Source organism: Castor canadensis, chromosome 7 (assembly GCF_047511655.1).
Source record: "Castor canadensis chromosome 7, mCasCan1.hap1v2, whole genome shotgun sequence".
NCBI classification, from domain to species: Eukaryota; Metazoa; Chordata; class Mammalia; order Rodentia; family Castoridae; genus Castor; species Castor canadensis.
In genome coordinates, this window is record NC_133392.1 from 78645617 (window position 1) to 78668988 (window position 23372).

At 44.8% G+C, this 23372-nt stretch overlaps 1 protein-coding gene across 3 annotated transcripts in view; it reads right to left on the reverse strand.

Moving 5' to 3' along the window:
- Alox5 (arachidonate 5-lipoxygenase) overlaps positions 1-21596 on the reverse strand; it is a 65439-nt gene extending 43843 nt beyond the window's left edge. For all 3 annotated transcript variants that reach the window (XM_074079447.1, XM_020185466.2, XM_074079448.1), the window contains exons 1-3: positions 21334-21596; positions 11411-11609; positions 6912-6993 (exon numbers count right to left, since the gene is read on the reverse strand). In XM_074079447.1, the coding sequence (XP_073935548.1) occupies positions 6912-6993; positions 11411-11609; positions 21334-21483 (431 nt within the window). In that variant the 5' untranslated portion in view covers positions 21484-21596. The remainder of the gene's footprint in view (positions 1-6911; positions 6994-11410; positions 11610-21333) is intronic.
- Between the last annotated feature and the right edge of the window lie 1776 nt (positions 21597-23372).

The following is a 23372-nucleotide window of genomic DNA, read 5'->3' on the forward strand; positions in this document are numbered from 1 at the left end:
TGCTGTGTGTGTGTGAGTCACACAGGCAGATGCAGTCAAGAGTTTGGGGCTGGGGACTGGGGGCTGGAGGATGTGACCTGGGTTGGCTTCCCAATCCTCTCTGCATGGCTGGGTAACTGAGGAACACTAGTGACTGTACTGGGACCATTCTCAGCTGTTGCTTGACTTCCAAACCCAACCATGGAAGCCTGAGAATCTGTGTGAAAGGGGAACTCCAGGATTTTGCAGACAGTGCAAAATTCAGTGTTTTCTGAACAGAAGCAGAGCAGGGAGTCTGAAAAACACAGATAAATGGAAGGAGGAAGAAAAGATAGTAATTAGGTATAAGAAAGGAGCAGAGTGTCTCACCAAAAAGCCCTGCTCCTCTCCACAAGTCCTAGATTGTGATGATAAACACCTTCCAGAGAATCAGGCTTGTCTGTGTTTGTGAGTAGATATCAAGTTTAATCAGGTTCCCACTACTTCATACTGAGTCTTATGGGCATTATGTCTTATCCCAGTTCCACAAGCAGTATTTGAAGAACTGGCTATTGGCTTTGTCATAAGTAGTTGAAGTGGAGAGGAAAGGCAAGGAAGAAGCATAGAGACAACAATCTTTTGGGATGGGAGGCAGAGCTCCTGGACAATAACCTGTGTTCTGTGCTGAGAATATATACATCCTACAGTGTTTGAGAGGCTTGCATAGAAATATTCCAAAATAAATAGAAAATCCATATATCCTTACATGACTCACAATGTAACAACGTAACTTTTGTATTGTGTTAGAATAAAATGCATAAATATATGTATATATGCACACACACTCACAGTTGCAGAAAAATGCACAAAACACTCGTCTAGTCACCTCCAAGGTCAACAATGAGACCTCACCATCAGGCTCAACCCACCCAGGTAATCTACACCCTCACTTTTATTGTTTCTTTTAAGACAGGGTCTCACTAAGTAGCCCAGACTGACCTGGAACTCCTGGGCTCAAATGATCCTCCTTCCTCAGCCTCCTGAGTAGCTGGGATCACCTAGACTGTGTGTGACTTTCCATTCATGGTTAGTATGTCTTGAATCTTATTTGAAACATCTTTTTACCTAGAGACTATGAAGAATACTCCCCTGAAGTCCAAAAGTTTTATATTTTGCTTTTACATTTAAGTCTAATAAACTCCAGAACTGAATTTTCTGAATGACCAGAGGTGCAGGCCAAACTCTTCTCTTCTTCCTCTTTCTCTCCTTTCACAGTGGCCTCTCCCCTTCTGGAGAGGCCACTTGCCAGGGGTGGCTTCTGATGCATATGAAGGGCCCACAGATGTGGAGCTCTGTTTCTCATTCCTCTATTCTGTTTTGTGAAAATCTTTCTGACATCAAGGGAGCTACAGCTAGAGATGGTTTTGAGGCTGGGGCAATCATGTTCTCCCTGGGGGCAGGCCCTGTGCATGAAGGAGGAGCTAGGCACTGAGAGATGCTTTACGAATTTGAACAGTTTTTTTTAAGATGCTGGTCAGAGATGGCAAGTGTTTGCTGAAATTGGAATCCACTCTCTGCTTGTGAAGACTGGTTAGTGATTTTTGAAGGGAAATTTGTCAATGTACATTAATAATTTATGCTATTTCATTTAGCATTTTCATTTCTGGGCTTTTATCTAAGGAAATGGTAAGACATCAAAGGTTTCACATACAAAGATTTTCACATCACTTATGAGAATCAGAATAATCAGAAATCTCCTAAATATCCATCCAGGCTGGGTGTTTAAGTAAATTATGGTGCCTCCCCACAATGGAATATTATATAAAAACTAGGATGTTTATGGTGAGATTTGAAAAAATTGGGAAAGTGATTAACTGTATTGCTAAGGGCAAGAAGGAAGAAGTAATGTCATACATACAGTACAATACCCAAAATAAGAAAAAGTGAAAACACTTAAAAAATTAATTATAGGAATTTTTTTGCTTCTACATTGGTCACCTTCTTTTGCTTAATTGGATTTTAAAACTCTGAAACACTTCCTTGTAGGAAGTGACACTCCTGAGGAACATGTAGGAAAATGCCAGCCACTCTCCTGGATACCGTAGGCCCTTCCACAGCCAAGGTGGCCACACTGTCCCCTGACTGTTTGGAGATATTCCTTCTACTCCCAAGAGAAAGGAGGCCAAATCAGGAATTGAAATGTCTGCATATAGCAGACAGGTGTGACCTGGAGAACAGAAGTCCAGAGTGCTCAAACCTCTACAACTGCCCACCCACTTGCTGGATGCTGGGAACAGCCTGTTTCCAAAGCAACACTCTAGATCACGGGTTATTATTTCTGTCTTTGAAATGGCTTTATTGATAAGCAATAAAGCCATAAAGCATAAAATTCACTCCTTTAAAAGTATACAATTAAGAGGGTTTTAAAAAGTATATTCACAAGAGTTGTGCAACCATCATGATAATCTAATTTTGGAATATTCTCACCCAATAAAGAAATTCATACACATTAATAGTCACTCCTTATCTCCCATTCCTAATCCCAGCTTCAGGCAACCACAATCCACTAATCTGTCTATAGGTTTGCCTATTCTGGACATTTCATGTAGAGAGAATCATGCAGTATATTTTTTTGTAAAGGACTTTTCATTTAGCATGAATTGAGAAAAACTTTGTTTTGTTTTTTCAAGATTGCTTCATTACTTAGCATGTACCCATAGTTCATTTCCCCTCCCCGCCTTTTTGTACTAGGGTTTGAACTCAGGGCTTCACACTTGCTAATCAGGCACTTTACCACTTGAGCAATGCTAAAATCAAATACTACATGACCTTCTGTGATGGGATTCTTTCACTTATCCTACTGTTTTCAAGGCTTATCCATGTTGTAGCATCTGTCTGCACTTCATTCCTCATTACAGTCGAATAGTATAGATATGCCTCATGTTTATCCAAAGGTCAGTTAATGACATTTGTGTTGTGTACATGTTTTGGCCATTATGGGTAATACTGCTGTAATAATGCATATACATTTGTGTGGCCATATGTTTTCATTTAAAGGGCATATACCTAGGAGTAGAATTCTGGGTTATAGGGTAACTCTGTGTTTAATAGTTTCAGGAACTACTGACTGTTTTTTCGAAGCAGCTGTGCCATTCTAATTCTCACCAGCAATGTGCAAAGTGTTCTGACATCTCCACATCCTTGCTATTGTCTGACCTTTTGAGTCTCCCCATCCTAGTAGGTGGCTAAGGGTCTCAACTCTTGCATTACAAGAGTGGTTTATGTATTTTGGATACACTTCTGTTATCAAATAATATATATGAATTGCAACTATTCTTTCCCATTCTGTGTGTTAGCTTTTCAGTTTCCTAAGGGTGTCATTTGAAACAGAAAGTTTTAAAATTTGATGATTTCAATTTATTTTTTATTTTGGTGCCATATCTAAGAACTCTTTGCCAAGTCCAGAATCATGAAAGTTTATTCTTATGTTTTCTCCAAGGAGTTTTATAGTTTTAGCTCCTGCATTTAGATATTTGATCCATTTTGAGTTCATTTATATAAATAGTGTTAGGTGAGGTTCCAATGTCAGTTTTTTTGCATTTTGGTTATCTGGCTTTCCTAGCACCATCTGTTAAAAAGACTGTTCTTTTCCAACGAGTTATCTTGCTGCTTATGTCAAAATTTCATAAATGCAAGTTTTTATTTCTAGATTTTGAATTCTATTGCATTGACAATACCACGTTTTCTTGACTACCATAGTTGTATAATAATTTTGACAGAAAACTTTGTTTTCTATTTTATCAAGATTGTTTTGGCGATTTTGGGTCTTTTGAATTTCCATATGAAGTTTTGGAACAGCTTTTCAATTTCTGCAAAAAAGCAAGCTGGTGTTTGGATAGGGATTACACTGAATCTGTATGTCGCTTTGGGGAGAATTGCCTCTTAACCAAATTAAATCCTGGTCCATGAACTCAAGATGTCTTTCAACTTATTAAGATCTTTTTTAAACTATTTTCAACAACATTTTAGAGTTTTACTGTGTAAGTCTTGGACTACTTTTGTTAAATATATTTTTAAAATTCTATTCTTTGTGATGTTATTATAAATGGAATTAAAAAAATTTTGTTTTCAAATTGTTGGTTGCTAGTGGATAGAAAAACTTTTTTCCCCCCAGTACTGGGGTTTGAACTTAGGGTTTGTGCTTACTAGGCAAGTACTAGTACTTTACCACCTGAGCCATGCCCCTCCCCCTGCCCCTTATTGCCATTGTTATTTTTGAGACAGGGTCTTGCTTTACATCTGGGGCAGCCTGGACCACTGTACTCCTATTACTCCTTCCCCACATAGCTAGGATGACAGGTGCACACCACCACACCCAGCTTTTTTCAGTTGAGACTCAGCTAAAACAAGTGATTTTACACATTGATCTTGTAATCTTGCTGCTTTGTAAGTTCCAATAGGTTTTTTGATTAATTCCTTAGGATTATCTATATAAAAGGTTGTGTTACCTATGAATGGTGATCATGGGTGCCTTTACTATTTTTTGTTTTCCCAGCTGGCTTAGACAGTGCAACACTGAATAAAAGTGGAAAAAGTGGACACCCTTCACCTATTCCTGTATCTTGGGGGGAACACAGCCAGTCTCTCCTCTTCTAAGTTAAGATGTGAACTCTCAGTTTTCTATAGAGGTCCCTTATCAGAAGACAATCTCTTCAATTCCTACTTTTTTGTGGTGCTAAGATTTGAACTCAGGGTTTCACACTTGCTAGGCAGGCACTCTACCACTTGACAACTCTGCCAGCCCTCTTTTGTGTTGGGTATTTTTGAGATAGGGTCTTGCTTTTGTTGCCCAGGTTGGCTTTGAACCACGATCCTCCTGATCTATGCCTCCCAAGTAGCTAGGATTACAGAAATGAGCCATCAGTGTTGGCCAATTCCTACTTTTTGAGTGTTTCTTTTTTTTTTTTAAATCATGAAAGGATATTGGATTTTTTCCAAATTCTTTTCTTGTATATCTATTGAGATTATTATGTGTTTTTCTGTTCTTTACTGATATAGTTTTTTTGATGTTAAACCAACTTCGTGTATCTGAGAAACATTCTGTCTGGTCATATTAATGGTGCCTTTTACATAATGCTGAATTTGACTTGCTAGTATTTTGCGAAAAATGTTGGTATCTGTATTTTTTTTTAATTTTTATTTTTTTATTATTCATATGTGCATACAATGCTTGGGTCATTTCTCCCCCCTGCCCCCACCCCCTCTGCCCCTCCCTCTCCCCCCCACCCCCTCGATACCCGGCAGAAACTATTTTACCCTTATCTCTAATTTTGTTGAAGAGAGAGTATAAGCAATAATAGGAAGGAACAAGGGGTTTTGCTAGTTGAGATAAGGATAGCTATACAGGGAGTTGACTCACATTGATTTCCTGTGCGTGTGTGTTACCTTCTAGGTTAATTCTTCTTGATCTAACCTTTTCTCTAGTTCCTGGTCCCCTTCTCCTATTGGCCTCAGTTGCTTTTAAGGTATCTGCTTTAGTTTCTCTGTGTTGAGGGCAACAAATGCTAGCTAATTTTTTAGGTGTCTTACCTATCCTCTTCTCTCCCTTGTGTGCACTCGCTTTTGTCTTGTGATCAAAGTTCAATCACCTTGTTGTGTTTGCCCTTGATCTAATGTCCGCATATGAGGGTGAACATACGATTTTTGGTCTTTTGGGCCAGGCTAACCTCACTCAGAATGATGTTCTCCAATTCCATCCATTTACCAGTGAATGATAACATTTCGTTCTTCTTCAAGGCTGCATAAAATTCCATTGTGTATAGATACCACATTTTCTTGATCCATTTGTCAGTAGTGGGGCATCTTGGCTGTTTCCATAACTTGGCTATTGTGAATAGTGCTGCAATAAACATGGGTGTGCAGGTGCCTCTGGAGTAACCTGTGTCACAGTCTTTTGGATATATCCCCAAGAGTGGTATTGCTAGATCAAATGGTAGATCAATGTTTAGCTTTTTAAGTAGCCTCCAAATTTTTTTCCAGAGTAGTTGTACTAGTTTACATTCCCAGCAGCAGTGTAAGAGGGTTCCTTTCTCCCCACATCCTCTCCAACACCTGTTGTTGGTGGTGTTGCTGATGATGGCTATTCTAACAGGGGTGGGTATCTGTATTCTTAAGGGATGCTGTTGTTTTCCTGTGATGTCTTTGTCTGGTTTTGTTATGATACTGGTGTCATACATTGAATTAGGAGCATTCCCTTCTCCTTTTTTGAAAGAGTTTATGCAAGATTTGGTATTAACTCCTTAAATGTTGGATAGAACTCACCAGTGAAACTGTGTGGTTGTAGGAAGTTTTAAGATTAATTCAATCTCTTTTCATATGATTGGTTATTTAGGTAATTTATTTCTTCTTAAGTCAGGTTAGTAGTTTATGTCTCTCTAGAATTTGACCATTTCATCAAAGTTAACTAATTTGTTTTCATACATTTGTACATAGTGCTCCTTTTTATTCATTTTAATTTCTGTGAGCTCAGGATTGATTTTTTCCTCTCATTTCTAATTTTAATAACTTGGGTCCTCTCTATTTGTCTTGGTCAGTTAGCTAAAGGTTGGCTAATTTTGTTGTTGATTATGTATCACTTTTATAATTGAAGTATTGAGAAGACAGAAAAAGCAAGGGCAATCCCTGCAGCAGCAGATGGGAGAACATTTGGGTAAACTGCAGCAGGTGGGAGAACATTTGGGTAAACTGGGTTTTTGCAGCCCCCATTCCTCCTAAAGGCCATGTGGTTGACCCTGTTTTCCCACAACCTCTTTACCATCTCTGCTTGAAGTGGTAGGTAAGGTGACGCTCAGGAATGGTGGCACGACCACCAGGTGCTGGTGCCTTGGTGACTTACCAGCACTGTAGTCAATGTTGATCTCATACCATACACCTGAAGTGATGTCACAACTCACCGGTACTGTTTTTGCCGTGTTTCCAATTCTTTACGTCTGTGCTGCTTGAGAATGTGAATTTGGTCATCTCGGGCCAACTTTGCTGTGGAGGAAGGACAACTATGAGAGGAGCCCAGGAAGAACAATAATGATGTCCAGTGTTTGGGTTTTCCTCAGATGCCTTCCCATGCTGAGTGCTTAACATGCACCATCCTGCCTCACATTTTATGCTGAGGAAACTGAGGCCTGGGGAGGTTGAATAGCTTTGTGTCTGTCCAAAATCAAATACCTAATTAATGAGTTTACTACATTTTTTTGACTAGGTCTCATTATGTAGTCCAGGCTGGCCTCAAACTTGTGGTCCTCCTGCCTCAGCCTCCCTGAGTGCTAATCAGTGGATTTTCCACACAAGATTCAAATCCCATGCTTTTAGCCATTTCTTTTACAAAAGGCAAAAATATTTCCTCATTTTCCTGTCCACTTGCTCAGTTAAACCTTGGGCACTCTGCCTCTTGGTGCTCAGAGAATCAGGTCCAGATACACCAGTCAGGCTTGGTCCGAACCCAGGTGGCGATTTTCTGCCTCTCTGTGCCAAGTACAGCACATGTAGCACAACTCATCTCTGGCTTGCTGTGCATTTCCACCTGGGGGCTCTCATCTTCCACTAGAGTCCTCAGCATATTGCTTCTGCAGGAATTCAGGGCCCTCAGTGCAGAGATACCTGCTCACTTCAGGGGAAAGGAATTTCACAGTCTTTGGTGGATATCTTTAAATCAATGTAGAAATGTCCTGCAAGTCTTATGTTGATCTGAAATGGTAGTTTTAGCATTGAACTAGGGCTTTAGCATTGCCTGAGAGAGCTGTGGAACTCTGCAGGACTCTGTTTCTAAGTCCATTTGGTTGCTTTATGGAGTAATGTGTGGTTTATGACCCAATATATAGGCACTGTCCAGTCCCTGTGTGCCTACACAGACTAAGAAATTCCATTCTAAAACAGAGTGTAGTCTTCTAGGCTGTGTGCTGTAGAGGTAACACATTTGTGTTTGGACTTAAAGCCATACATAAATTGAGCCTAAGAAAGTTGCCTTGAGTTTCTCACATGAAATGCCTACTTCTAGGATCCTGGTAGAGATTCAGTGTGAAAATTCAGTAAAACAACACAGAGCTGGTGCCTGAAAAATGCCCAATAAATAGGAAGATAGTTATGATGCTCACTACTATAATGGGTCTGAGATGTTCCTTCCTGCCTCTAAGCCTGGGCTTCATGTGTGGCTTGTCTCTTGGCCTGTCCTGCTGCCACCTCTCATTCCAGCAGCTGGGGTAAGGGGCTAAGAACAGGGTTGCTTCTCTGAGTCTTTAGCACAGATGAGGTCACACACACTTATATATGTCCACATGTGATATGATATAATATATCTCAGTGGTGAAGAACTAGGATTTTAAAAATTCCATTCTACATTGATATTTTATAAGATAAGCTAAAAATTAATTACTAGAAAAATAAAATTAAAAAGAATAAACCAGACATTCAAAATGTAAGCCCAATAACTCAGAATTATTCTGTCAGGTTACTGTAAAAGTTTCTAAAACACCTATGCTCAATCTTTTTCCTTTCCTTGTTGCAGACCTGTCCTCATCAGTTCTCAGACCACACTGAGAGCTCACTGGTCCATAGTACCTCCAGACTGAGGAAGCTCTAGTTCCAAACCTGGAACTGGGGTCCAAAGGAGAAGATTAAGGGGACACGCCTGCATTCTGCCTGGGGGAAATAAAGCCAATTGGTAGGGGAAGCTCAGGTTCCTGAAGGTCAGGTGGGTATGAACTGTGACAATGACTGCAGTCACTGGTTATTGGGGACACTAATGTGGGCACACAGTGTTTCTCTTTGCTAGTCTACGTTGAAAACTTAGCCTATCTCTTGAGCACTTGGGCTCTGAGGAGTTGTATTTCTTTAGCTTCACTGGTATGAGTAAGTCAGAACCTATGGACCTCAACATCCTAAGTTTCACAAAGAGAATGACTCTATCTGGCCCTGACAGTGTTGGGAGACTCCATGTAATGACTGATGGAACTTCTGAGGGTGTGGTAGGATGACAGAGCCTGGACTGATAGTGGAGTCCAAGGACTCACAGGAGCTCCTGAATGAAGCTGTCTCTCCACAGAGATGCTCTGGATCCCTGAAACCCCAAGTGACAGTCCCCCGACTTCTATGTTCACTTAGATTTAAGAGGTCATTATGTGGTAAGTAATTGAATCACTTGTGAGGTAGGTCCTCTCCTTCCCAGATTGCTCAAAGAATTGCTTATTGTACCATGTGGTGGATTAATAATGGTCACAGTCCTTTGACACTCTTTGAAGTAGGTAGAGTAAGTAGGTATTGATGTCCTTTCCCCTTGAATCTGGGTGGCTGCTGTGACTGCTCAGACCAACAGAATATGGTGGAGTTACACCATGGCAGTTTCCAGGCCCAGGTCTGAAGATACTGGTAGATTCCACTGTCTCTTTCTTGAAATACTTGCTTTTGTAAGTCAGACACCAGATAGGAAGTGCAGGCTACCACTCTGTAAGAAACCTTAAAGAATAAGATGCCATGTGGTGATAGAAGCCAAGGAATCCTGAGGCACTAGACATGTGAGAGAAGAACCATTTCTGAAGTGAATCCTCTGCCCCATTTCCCTCAGCTACTGCCACAGAATCCACAGAGGAACCACCTGGCAGTCTCTTCCAAATCATGGGCAAAATTAAAGCTACTAAGATGGTTGGTTACCAGCAATAGATATGGAACTCACTAGCCAGCTTCTCTGTGTCCCTGCAGACCACACTCTACGCTGTCTTGTCTCTAAAGGTGATCACAATGAATTACATCAATTGGCTTCCACTGGGCTCCACCATGAAGCCTGTCCAGAGTACAGAGTGTGGGAGAGCACAGAAAAGCCATTTCCTCCTCACTCCTCTGTCAAACAGACGTCTACCTCTCTACTGAGAGCCACAGGTCCTACATGGGGGAATTCTCCAGGACACTCCCCTTCTGGATTATTCTGTCATTCTTCCTGTGCCCCACCCATTAGAATTGGCCATGCTGGTAGCCCTACACACAGAGCCCTGCGTTGGTGGCCCTTCTGCACACTGTCCCATGCCTTGCTAAAGTTCCTTTCTTGAACCCTCTTGAATCACCTGAATCTGACTGCACCATCTCATGTTGCTGGGAAGAGCAACAAGGTCTTCAGGAAGAAAGATTTTACAACCTAGACCTTAGAGGTCTAGGCAGGAGGGAGATGCATAGTGAGGGTTTCCAACCACAGGATAGAGAGAAGAGCCCTGTCTGCTACCACAAGAAACAGTGAATTTTATGATATTTTTTCCTGATGTAACATGAGTGGGACAAAAACCCTTCTAGACCCAAATGTCTTGTCCGGAAATAATCTTGGAATTTGGCTTCTTAAGTCAAATCCCATGTTAGGAAAAATAGGATGCGGCCTGATGACTGTGGGACACCAGGTAGAGAAGAACTTCTTCCTCCTTTGCCTGTTTTCTTAGCAAAAGAGGGGTGGGTAACAATCATCCTCACCTCCCACCCCCAGCCCCAGACTGTGAAGAACAAATAAGCCAACATCAGGGAATACTGTCAATAGATGTGTTAAATGCTGTCCCAAGTAGAAGCAGCTGTCCTCTGACTCATTATTACAGAGGATGCCTGGCATTTGCAGGTTTATCATACAGGTTGAGACTGGGAGCAAACTCAAGTGCCATGACTGGAAGGGCCATAAGGTAGAAGTTTGCCCAGGTGTGAGTTTGACTCATGCATGCTAAGAGGCTGATGTGTAAGGGGTGGTCATTCAGGGAGAGAACAGCTTAACATCAATTTATCTTTATCTCTGACATCAATTTATCTTTCTGATCTTCTATACCAGGCCAGCTGCATATTCCCAACAAAGAATGGTCTCTTGAGGACATGCCAGACTTCTCTTGGAGTCTACACATCTAGGTTCTCTTTCGGGAGGCAGAGTCAGAGGATCACGAGTTCAAGGCCAGTGTGAGCATATAGCAAGAACGCCTGTGAACCCTAGGATTCCCTATGGCCCCTTGAAGCTGGCATTCTTTGTGCTCCTTGTTCAGTCCTTGCTTACCTTGGGTTGCAGGAGCCCCTGAGCCCTACAGTAATCTCACAGAGGACAGCCTGTGAACATTGACACCTGGAGAGCTGCCCATCCAGGGTACATCCCATACATACTTGCTACTAGGGACCCTAGTCACCCACTGACAAAAATGGAGGTCATAATCCCCCCATAGGACAGTAGTGCAGAGGGAGGTCACAGCCGGCATGTGTCATGGCGTCACTGAGTCTACCCCTGGGCCTTTTAGTACCCAGGGAGATCATACTTCCTGCAGGAGCACTGAGGCACAGAGCAGGTCCTCCACTCAGGATGGCAGAGTCTCACTCCCGGGAACACAGCTCTCTGAGAAGAGGAGGCCTTCTGGCCCCCTGGAAACGGGGGAGAGGCAGGGACCTGAGCACTCACCACGTCCATCTCTCAGGATGATCTCACCCTCGCCCGTGATCCAGCGGTAGCAGGGGAACTCGATGTAATCCCCATGGGGTGTCTTCAGTGTGATATACTTCAGGTACCAGTCATCGTGGAGCCAGTACTTGCGCTTCTCAATTTTGACCAGATGGATGTCACCCAGTTCTTCATCCACAGTCACATCATAGGAATCAACCTGAACAGGAGACCAGGAGAATCAGTGGACAGGGGTCTCCTGAGCCTGGGTTCAGAAGGGGTTAGGAACATGCCACCCCAAATGTGTGCTGTTCTGGTACATTGAATATTTTGAGTTAAAGGAACTTAAAACACAGCAGGGACAAGATCACTCTGACCGTTCTTAAAGGTAGGAGATGAAATTCTCCTCATTCTCTCAGGAAAGACATCCTCCCCAGGATGGGAAGTTGAAGCCAAAGGAACTCTATACAAATAGACCTTATTAACTTAACCCTCACCTTCTTATTCACTTTCTGACTCAATTACCTAACCTTGACTCAGCCCCTTCCTTTTCACATTTCCTGACTCACCATTCTTCATACAGTTTGGTGACCAAGTGACTGACTCTACTCCTTTGGTGAGTTTTCATTTGCCATGATATATAATATTTGTATTAAATAAACTTGTATGCTTTTCTCCTGTTATTTTATATTACTTTAATTCTTGGGCCTGGTTGAAAATGGGAAGTGGTAAAGTTTCACTTTCATAATAGTTCATTTAGCCAAGATTCTTTTAAAAACATTTTTTACAGGGAATAATTGCATGTATTTATGGGGTACAGGATGGCACTTCAGTATGTGTGTACAAGGTAAAAATAACCAAGCTAAGGTAATTAGCACTTCTATCATTAAAAAATCCTCTTTTCTTTTGAAATATACAATAAGTTAATTTCGTCTATACTCACCTTACTGCACCACTGTAAAACACTAGAACTTGATTTTTAGTGCCTTTTATTCCCCTCATCCTTCCCAGCTTCTAGTGACCATTCTTCTTCTCCTCTCTACCTTTACAGCTTTTTAGCTACCACATGTAAGTGAGAAAATACAGCATTTGTCTTTCTGTGCTTGATATACTTCACTTAATGAAATGTCCTCCATGCTCATTCAGGTTGCCACAAATGTCAGAATTTCTTTGTTTTTATGGCAAAATAGTATTCCACTGTATGTACATATACCATATATTCTTTATTCATTCATCTGAGATGTTGCTAGACACCTCAGTGCATTCCATATCTGTAGTCAAGATTCTTAATGAGTCCCTTAAATGAACCCCTTAGTTCATTTAGCCAAAATACCCCTTTGGGGGGCTGTACCCCACCAAATGCCTGCCCTTGAGGGGCTTTGTACTGTGCTTTGGGGGAAGGAGGTCGACAAGTCCTGGGCCTGCCCTCAGTAGATAGAATCCAGTGACCCACCAACTGTCTTCTGTCTGCATATCACTCAGGCTGGGAGAGGGGAAAGTGCCCAGGCTCTTGCTGGTACTTGCTAGGCTTAGCTTGGTGAATGAGGGTCCTCTTCAGCCGGCCCTAGGGGCTGGATGAGGCAAGTTGGTCCTCACACAAGGTGGCCCTTTACAATACACAAAGGGCTTGCTGACAATGACTAAGGATCCCATAGTCACTTATGAGATAGGGAGCTATGATCTGTTTCACAGAGGAGGACACTGAGGCCCAGTAAGGCCCACTTGAGACATTAATTGGTAGAGCTGGAAGAATATTCTAGGCTGTCCTTATACAGCCACTTTATCTTTCTGTAGTTCTCAGTAGGGCTGATAAGTGAGTAAAAATATGGAGGCTTAGAGAAAGTGAGGTTGCATGGATCCAAGTCCTCCAGCTCCTGTAAGCCACAGCAACAGTGATGCTGGGAACACTCAGCTAGCAGTCCCATGCATCTGTGGCACTGGCCACAGATAAGCCCTCCTTGCCATGAAAAGGTGCCACCACAGGCTGGGGTCAATGCTGCCATCAAGCCCCTGGGGCAAAGCTGCTGGATGCCCTGGGCATGCCTAGCTCCTGTCTCCAGGACATGGGTGGGCACCATAGCAGCACACACAGCTTGTGACTGGCCTGTGTCTCTGCAGCAATCAATGGCAGGTGGGGAGGAAGGGTGAAGGCTCAGTCATTGCACAATGTTCCAATGACCAGCAGGTTTGAGAATCCTGGACTCGATGCTCTCCAATGCACTAAGCCTGATTTCCTTGATCTTTTCCCTTGGCGGCAGAACCTAGAGTTCTCACATGACAGTGAAGCTCCTGGAGGGGAAGGAGGAGTTCATACTGCATGTGATCCCATCTAGCCTTCTTTCCATCCCCATTCCCAAGCTGCCAGGAAAAGCCCTGGAAGACTAGAGAACTTTATGAGAGAAATAGGGAAGTTAGGTGTTTTCAGCAAAGCTCTTGACTCTGAATGCTGTGAGGAGTTTGCATGTGGTAGCTGTGGCAGAGGCCAGACACTGTGGTCAGACAGGGAAAACTTCCTCCTCATGACCTGCGGTCTGGGCCTTAGTTAAGAACAGTTTCTGAGGACAGAGGGGTCCTCAGAATGTGCTGGGATGACAAATCTGGGGTCTTTCCACATGTGCAGGAGCCTTTGTCTGACCAGAATGTCCCTCTTGCAGATAGGGGGCTAGTTTGGCCTGGCTGTTCAAGAAGGAGCCCTTCTGTCCTACAGCTCATTTGCAGGAGAGTAGGGATGATTGGCAAGGCCACACAGAGTACTGACCCTAGGATCTGCAGGACCTAAGGCAAGGACCCTGTCTGTTCTGCAGGGTGGTGACTTGTGGGGTGAAGCCAGCAGGCCTCAGGGTGCAGAGTTGGGGTGAGAATGACCTGGGATGGGAGGGGTGAAAAGGTGCTTCTCTTGAGGGGTGGATTTTAGGGGTGGAAGAGGAGAAGACCTCTGTACTGCGGCATTCAGTGGTCCAGGGCGGGCTCTGATGGGACAAGAAGCCCAATGTCCAGGGGAGTTGGGGCCATCTAGAAGAGCACAATAGCCACAGGATGGTTGAGGACTGGATGCCAGGCCCTGCACATGGAAGAGATCTCTAGAGGCCTCAGCCCTCTTGGGGCGAAGATAGAAATTCCTGATCCCACTGAGGAATGGCAGGAGGGCAGTGAGGGCATAGGGTCAGAGGGCCATATAAGCCCTGGTGTCTGGGGCTCTGAGTTCACATCCTAGCTTTGAAGGGACTGGTCATGTAGCCTGGGAAACTTGCTTCACACTTTGAGGCTGTTATTTCATCTTTTAAGGAGAGAGAATACCTAGCTTGCAGGACCACTGAGCAATCTAAATTGCATGATGCCTGTAGAGTCTCCTTTCTCCAAAAGTACAGGCCACTGGCTATGTGCACCAGAGCCACCTGGTCCTCACATTCTGACTCCAGGGGGTTGGGTCACAGACAGCAGTCCTGCACTGTGAGCAGCCATGAGTGGACAGGCCCTGCACTGTGGTCCATCTCTGTCTACATGTGTCCAGCACAGTGGCCAGGAGAACACATGGGAGGAAGAAGCTGAATCTGTGTACCTAAATCCTGGGCTCAAAACCTGAAGTGAAATTCGTGTGAGGATGGGGAGAGGCTGTGAAGATGCAGGGAGAGGGAAGCACTCCCAGTACTGGCAGACAGGCAGAACAGAGGGAAGTTAGCATGTGGTCAGGATCGCAGGGTAGCCATGGAGAGGCCTGGACCCAGCATCAGGAGAGTGGCTGCAGAGGAAGTGGCTTTCCTGTGGCTCCAAGGAGCAGCAAGGACTCAAAGGTGTCTCTGGGGGGGTTGATGCTGGGAAAGCTGGGGTGAGGGGAGAGAGGATGCACAGCCTAGAGTAACAGGGATCAGGAGGATCGGAGGGGGACAGGAGGAGCTGAGGGAGACACTCTCACGGAAGGAAAAAGCCCATAAGCTTGTGGTTAGCTATCTACCCTGTAGTGGTGACTCATAAGGAAAAGCCAGAGTAGCTTTTCTGAGGGAGGGGACAGCAAGGTGACCATACTACCAATGGTACAGTCACAGGAGAATGGGACCCTCCAGGCTCCCTGACCCAACCATGCCTGCAGGCACCTGGCCAAGAGTCCTAGAGTTGCAGTTTCATGTGGAATGAAATCACAGGACAGTCTTACAGGGACTCAATCTGCCAAATGGGGTCTTCCACAGGAGCAGTAGGTTAGAACTGCAGTTTGGCTTGTCTCTGGTCACCCCTAAGGCTAGCTTTCCTGGCATGGCTTCAGGCTTATGTGTGACCAGAAAAGGGTCTCATTTAGGACCCAACTCAGAAAGTTGTAGGGACAAAGTCTGGTGGCTGTGGCTCTACCATCCCAGGGGAGCAGCTACTGGAAGAGTCACAGAAGACAGAGAAAAGCCTCCCTCCTGGAATATTCCAGAGTGACCTGTGTCAAACAGCAAAATAAGGCTTAGGAAGGAATTGGGACCACTAGTCATGCTGACCCTTCATCCTCCTTTTTGAGGGTCAGGTATACTGAGCCGATGCTGTGTTCGTTTTCTGTGTAACATGCCACATCAAATTCTCATGTGACATACTGAATTCTGCAGGATGGCACTATAAAAAGTGTACCGCTCACATCAGGTGCTCAATGAATACTGCATTGTGAACACCCAAATGGATGATCATTCCATTTTACAAAAGGAACTGAGGCTCAGAGAGGGCAGGCAGCTACATTGCTAGTGAGCAGTTGTGGCCCCATGATCAGAGCCCATACCTGTGTGACAGCCTAGCATGAGTTCCTCTCACCATTCCTTGTGGTCATGTCTAAAAAGAAACCCTGCACTGGAAGCAAAAAACCCAACTTTGAGCCAGGGCCCCTTGGTGCAGTAGGAAGGTGAGACGTGGGAGGACATGGGAAAGCTTCCTAAAGCAGATGGCATTTGAGGCAGCTTTTTGGGAGCTGGTCAGACTCAGAGGTGAGGTGAGTGGGGTAAAGGGAGTGGGGAGGACATTTTAGATGTGGAGAACTGGGAGAGTTAAGATCCTCAAGGCAAATTCACACACAGGAGAAAGAAGACTGGGGCACAGAGCTCCTGGGGACAGAAGTAGCTGGTGTACTGGTCAAGATGCTATATAGAGATACAAGGTACATGTAGCTTACCAGCCTCAAGTCAGGATGGGTCAGATGGCTAATTTTGCTTGTTGCTTTCAACTCTGTATGGAATATATGGTTTTAAAGTTTCTGAATACAGTCACACATTGCTTAACAACAGGTTTATGTTCTGAGAAATGCATGGTGAGGCAATTTTGTCATTGTGCATACTTCATAACCTGTGTTTACATAAAACCAGATGGTGCACCCGACCACACCAGGCTACAGCCTATTGCTGCTAGGTTACAGACCCTTATAGCATGTTATTCTGCTGAATACTGTACGCAACTATAACACAATGATAAATACTTACGTGTATAAACATATTTAAACATAGAAAAGGTATAGTAAAAATACTAGGCAATAGGAAAATTGCAGGTCCATTATAAACTTACGGGACACCATTATCTATGGTTCCACTGTTGATTGAAACGTTATTAGGTGATGCATGACTGCATTTCGGCAGTGTTAACTCATCAGTATCCATTTGACCTTCCTGTCAGCATTTTAAGAATAGCGCATTCATTTGTCTCTGCTTGAAATCTCTGCTGCTGTTGGGTAGGATGAGGAATACGATCTCTGTGGCCCACCTGGGCTGCCCATCTGGAGGTGGGGGTGACTAATGAGAAGCTGGTGAGAGGAAGAGGCTGTGGAGTAAAGGTTAGATTGGGGCAGAGAGAGGGTGAGACCAAGGAGAAGAACCGAGGAGACTAAAGGGCTGAGAAAGAGCAATAGTTAGAAAGATGTGGGGGCAGAGCTGGAGATTGAGAGCAGAGAGTATGTAGCTGGAGGAGGTTGGATGTCAGAGAGGAAAGGAGACGTTGGAGCAGAAAAGAAGGGAGAGTTGAAGAGCAGAGGGGAGAAATGGAGCCACTGGGGGAACAGAGAGCAGAGGAAAAGGAAAAAGAGGAAACAGAAAAATAAAGGAAGAGATGGGATAGCAAGGGAGGATGGGGACACAGAGATTGAGGGTGATAAGAAAGTTGTTCCTAAGAAAGAATAAACCATCCTCTACTAACATGTCCTTCTTTTTAAGAAGGAAGTACTTTAGAATTTATTCTTCATTAATACAGTAGGTCCTTGTTATCCTAAGATATTGTTCCACTGAGGAAAAACCATGAGGATTCAGGGTGCATAGAACTCAGTACTGCACCGTGGATGCTTGGTTCATTTTTCCCACAACGCTGTCCAACTTTCACTAAAGACATTCCTCCTTTCAACTAATCTAAAACTTTTACTCTGTTACTTAAATTAAGCACATTGTGTATCCTTTCTGGCTTGGAAGAATTATCATAACTTTTACCTTGCTTTTTGGGCACCATTTCTTTTAGGGAGGCATATTTTCATAAAATTAAGGAGAGGGAAACACTCAGTGGATCACACTATTTACATACAACTGGTGATAATGTGGAACTGACTGAGAACTTTTCCACATCAACTGAGATGCATGTATGGGAATTTTTGTTTTAATTTCTTTTGATTTATAAAAATGTGTTATTTTTTGGCCATACTTGGTTGAAACCATGTGTAATAAATCCACCAATGAATCCAGATGCTACTGTAAGTTGAATGGTTAATAAACTGTGTAGTGCTAAAAATCAATCAATCAATAAATCTACAAATAAGGCAGGCTTACTGCATATGAAAAATATTTGCTGGATATATTTAAGACTTATTTATGCTTACTGAATATATTCAAGAGTCATGGAGTCAGCATCACCCTATTGTTCTCACCTTTCTTCAAAGTACTACCAGGGAGTGAAAGTGGCCAATTTCCAGAAATTTTTAGATCTGTTAAAGTCATCACATACAGTTACTTTAAACTTATGGAGTTAAAGAAACAAGCCAATTTGTCAACTTTGCTTCTAGTTGGGCTAGCTTCTGAGAGCCAGGCCATTCCATGTATGACCTGGGCTCTCCTTAGCAGAGAGCAGGGACCCAGTGAAGGTGCAATGCTCACAGGGGAATCCCACCCGTGAAAATCTCAATTCCTGTCTTGAATCACTATGCTGAACTCTGATGAGTTGCTAGCAACTCAACTTATTGATAAAAATTAGTCTTGTCCATTATTCAACTGAAATGTGCATTAGGGGAGGAGGGCTTTGTCCAACCATAATCTGGAAATGATTGACTTGTTGTGTAGAAATAGTCATTATTGTTCTTATTCTTCCATAATCTGGAAATGATTGACTTGTTGTGTAGAAATAGTCATTATTGTTGTCATTATTGTTGTTCCTGGTAATGACCTAACACTTTTCCATGTACAATGGAATAGCCTTATAGCAAGTGCTTCCTCTAAGGTTTCTCTTCTCTACCTTTATTTAAAAGGCACAGCTTGCCTTTATAGATATTCTGGCTGAGAAATGAGGAAGTAACTATGGGCTGTGCAAGACAGAGTGGAGTAATTTTGCATCAACAGGAACTTTCTCAAAAGCTGATTTTTTTCAAAGGGCCTTTTGCACTTCCCCTACAGTGCAATAGCCCCTTGACCTGCTGCTCTCTCAACCCAATGGAAATGTACTTGCAAATCTCTTGTAAAATTTGCCTCTGGGATTCTTGCTGAGGTATTTAATCACAATGTCATTTGAATGACTTCTCAGGCTAGAAAACAGAATAGAGAAAGGGAAATAATAAGCAGAATGGCACTTTCATCTTTCACCCAGTGACCCCATGATGGCTACACCTCTGTGTCCCCTCCTAGGAAGAATCATGCCCTGGGTTCCCTGTGCTAAACAGCCTGAACACACTGATGGCCTGTGCTTCCAGAATCTTGTGGTATATGAAGTAGAATGGGTCCCACCCAGCCCATTTATAAAGGGGAAGTAGTTTGTCCTTTGTCCTCCTCCCCTAGGTATTGGGGGAATCCATGAAACAATGGAAATAAAAGTGCAGACAGAGTCCACATCCCAAATGCATGACACATTCACTCCACTGTGGAACTCAGGACCAGTCCCCTGAGTGGGGAAGCCAAGCAATAGAAGTCGTTTTTATGCTCAACATCCAACTTTTCTTTGTCCTGTGTGGGGGGGATGGGTGGGTGGGGTGCTGGGGTTTGCACTTCACAGGCAGGCACTATACCTCTTGAGTCATGCTGTCAGTCCCACCTAACTCTTTTTTTTTCATTTTTCTTTTATTATTCATATGTGCATACAAGGCTTGGTTCATTTCTCCCCCCTGCCCCCACCCACTCCCTTACCATCCACTCCGCCCCCTCCCTCTCCCCCCCAATACCCAGCAGAAACTATTTTGCCCTTATTTCTAATTTTGTTGTAGAAAGAGTATAAGCAATAATAGGAAGGAACAGGGTTTTTGCTGGGACACCTAACTCTTTTTGAAAGGAGCCGGGCAGGATTAAATAATTTGCTAAATTGGCGGAATACCAGATTAGGTTACCTTGAGCTTCTGAGGCTGCAGGGTAGAAATAAAACCCACTAGAGTTTGGAATCCAGAAAAAGAGTTGACTTTATTTCCTTACTTTAGGGCTCTGCAGACCTTACAATTAATTCATGAACTTTATCCAGGAAGCATTCAATTGAAGCATATGAAATTCCCAATTGTGTTTATCACAGTTAATTCTGAACAATTTCATATGGGTAACCTAATAATAAATTAATGGTGGGAAGGCAGCGTGATAAAGTCTACATCTTTTTGGTCTATTTCAGGAGCTGGGAGTGGTGGCAGGGAACAGATCCTCCCTTAGCACTAGCAGTATGTCTGGGTCTATTATCGTAATCATTTATTGAGCACTTCCTATGCACCAGGTACTAGGTGAGGCTCTGAAAGCCACGATCTGTCCAGGCTCAGAGAAAGCCAAGGGACTGAACATCATTCCCTCTCACAGTGCCTGGCACCAGACTCGAGGTGCAGTAAGCGTTTGCTGCATTGCATTTGTTCCCCGAGTTCCCAGCCTCCAGGTCTCTACTGAGAGGATGAAGGGAAGCCCATTTCCCTCTTCTTCCTCTAAAATTCTGGTTCCTAGGATGGAAGTGCTCCCTGGTGCACATTCAGCCTGGAGAGTTTCCTGTCTGCATGGGTTCGCCTGTTCCTTCTTTTCAAATACCTTTGGGGCCTGTCCCGATTATGTAAGCGGCCCAGGTATGGAGACATCTGCTAATGCCACTCCCAGCCACGGAGTGGGACTGGGTCCGCCATGACTCATGGACCAAAGAAGCTAAACTGTTGTACAGCTAAGTTAACTGAGAGCTGATAAGAAGAGTGGAACTCGGGGCTCTGGACCCGCGGGCTCGCACTCTCTCCGCCACTGCAGTTGGCTGCCAGGTGCGGAGGTGTGGTGTGCACCTCACAGTGGAGCAGGACTCGGAGCAGGGTTCTATGCGCGCCACCTCTGCGCCACCCTCCGGCTCCCCGCGCAAGGAGCCCTGCGAAGCAGGGACACGAGATATGGCCCATGGCTCTCGCCCGGAGGAGCCTGTTCCTGCCTCATGCGTGAAATGGAGAGGAAAACTTGAGCCTTCCCCTCCTGCGGAAGAAGGGCGGCACCCTGGTAGTCCACTGTCCATCCCCTACCAAGTCCCCGCCGGCAGGAAGCCCAGCGCGCGCGCGCCCCTACCCTAGTTCCACTCGCCCCGACGGCGACTCAGGTGCTCCCAGCCCGGACTCGACCGCTGCGTCTGGGTCCTGGACGCATCCCCAACTGGTCCCCGCCGCTCCGACGGTCCCCAGGCGATCCCCCGCGCGGATTCCTTTCACCCCGTGGGAGTTCTGGACCCTCCCTGCTCTGCCCTGGCCTCTCCGACCGCCCTCAGCTACCCCCGTGCCGGTAGTCCCGGGCCCACCGGTCCCCGCAGTGAGTCCTCACCGCGCCGCGCTCGAAGTCGTTGTAGAAAGCCTTGTCCAACAGGTGCTTCTCGCTGCAGCCCGCCGTGCCCACGAGGCTCAGGTAGATGTAGTCGTCCGTGCCGGCGAACCACTGGCTGCCCGTGGCCACAGTGACCGTGTAGGAGGGCATGGCGGCAAGCAGCGAGCGCCGGGGAACTTAGGGTAGTAGCGCGGGAAGCCTCGAGCCGCACTCAGAGCCGCACTCAGAGCGCATCCGCACCTGCGGGCCACAGCCGCTCCGGCCCCCGCCCCTGAGCCAGCCCCGCCCCCTGGTTCGGGCCCCGCCCCTGTCCCAGTGCCGCCCCGGGCCCCCGCCCACTGGCTCCGGCCCTCGCCTCCTGACCCGGCTTTACCTCCAACCCCAGAATCGGACCCTCCTGCGGGGTTCCTCCCCTCTGACCTGGCAGGGGTCACTCGTTCCCGTGTCCCATCTCTTCTGCATGGTAGGTGTCCTAGCAGCCACGGGACCCCGGCAACCTTAACTCATCTGTGCTACCTTTCTTCCCGATTGCCTCAACTTCCCTCAAGGCCAGGCTCCTGTACTCTGAGGACCCTAGAAATCTAGCTATAGTTCCTGCCTTCATCGAGGTCCAAGGGCTAGCGGCAGGCTGCACGACTAGGCTGAACGACCAGGACTGTTACGACCCGGATTTGGGGCGGCTTCCTGGAGGGGGCCGCTCCTGAGCTGATGTCCAGCATGGAATCTGGAACCCAGGCTTGTGCCTTGGTTTCTTCACAGGCTGGGCGAGCTTCTCTCTGGGGTAGGTACAGCAGTTGCAGAGGTGAAACAATCACCTTCAGGGAAATGGACAGTGGATACTGGGAGGCAGGACAGCTGGAGAGAGGGGCAGCCAAGACTGCAAACCCCAATGTGAATCTGTGGGGCGTCTGGGGATCCTGAGGTAGCAGTTGTGGGAAAGGAGTCTTGTTAGGAGATGGAGCAGGGAGTCCTGGGGAGAAGAGTGGGTTTCGTAGCCAGAACATACCAGGAATTAGAAGTCTGTCTTTGGGGAATGAGCTGCTCTGCCTGGTAATGGGTCTGCTTTCTAAATTGTGGTGTGGAGAAGCCTACAGGGATGTCGTGGAAGGTTTGGGGCGCTAAAGGGAAGCTTCTCCTGGCTGTGGCATGACATCAAGTCTCTGCCACTCCATCCCACCCTTACTCCCCACTGTGGTACACACTCAGTAATATTTAATGAGCTGCACTTGGCTTAAATTTTAAAAATGGATGCACTCTGCGAGAGGTGGTGGGCAGGCTGGGTCACAGGCTTCTACACTCGGTTTGAGGAAAGGGTTAAGAGGCAAACAAAAGGTAGCTTCCCACTCCTACACACAAATGAGATGAAGACAGCTTCATAGCGGGGGGGATGCTTGGTACCCAGCTCTGTTAGACAAAATGTCTTCTCCAGAAACTCTGGAGGCTGGATGAAGGATAGCAATGGAGTTGCACCTCAAATCCAGGAATAAAATTCCTATTTTCTTAAAAAGTAATTCAGTAATTTTTCTGACAAAAATAATGAACTATCATTTTAGAAAATGTAGAATTTTATATATATATATATATATATATAAAAGATTGATACAGAAACAAAATTTATAAAAACACACAGAAAAGGTAATGAATAAAAATTTGTTACATGTTTTACAGACATTTTTAACACCATTAAGAATGCAATGCATTTGCAATTTCATGTCATATTTCCATTTCCTTACCGTTATAGTATGTATTTTCCTGTCATTTCATTTAAAAATATTATAACTGTGCAATGTTCAGTTACATGGATATGCCATCATTGCCTCAATTAGTCTTCCTTTATTGGACATTTCGGGTGCTTTCATGCTTATAAATAATGCTAGAGTACATATTTTGTACTCTAGGAAAAAAAGCTTTTTATTGTGCTGGGTGGGGATACATTGTGTCATTTACAAAAGTTTTTACAATATATCAAATATATCATACTTGAATTCATCCCCTCCACCATTCTCTTTTACCCACCCCTCCCCCTTATTCCAGGAACA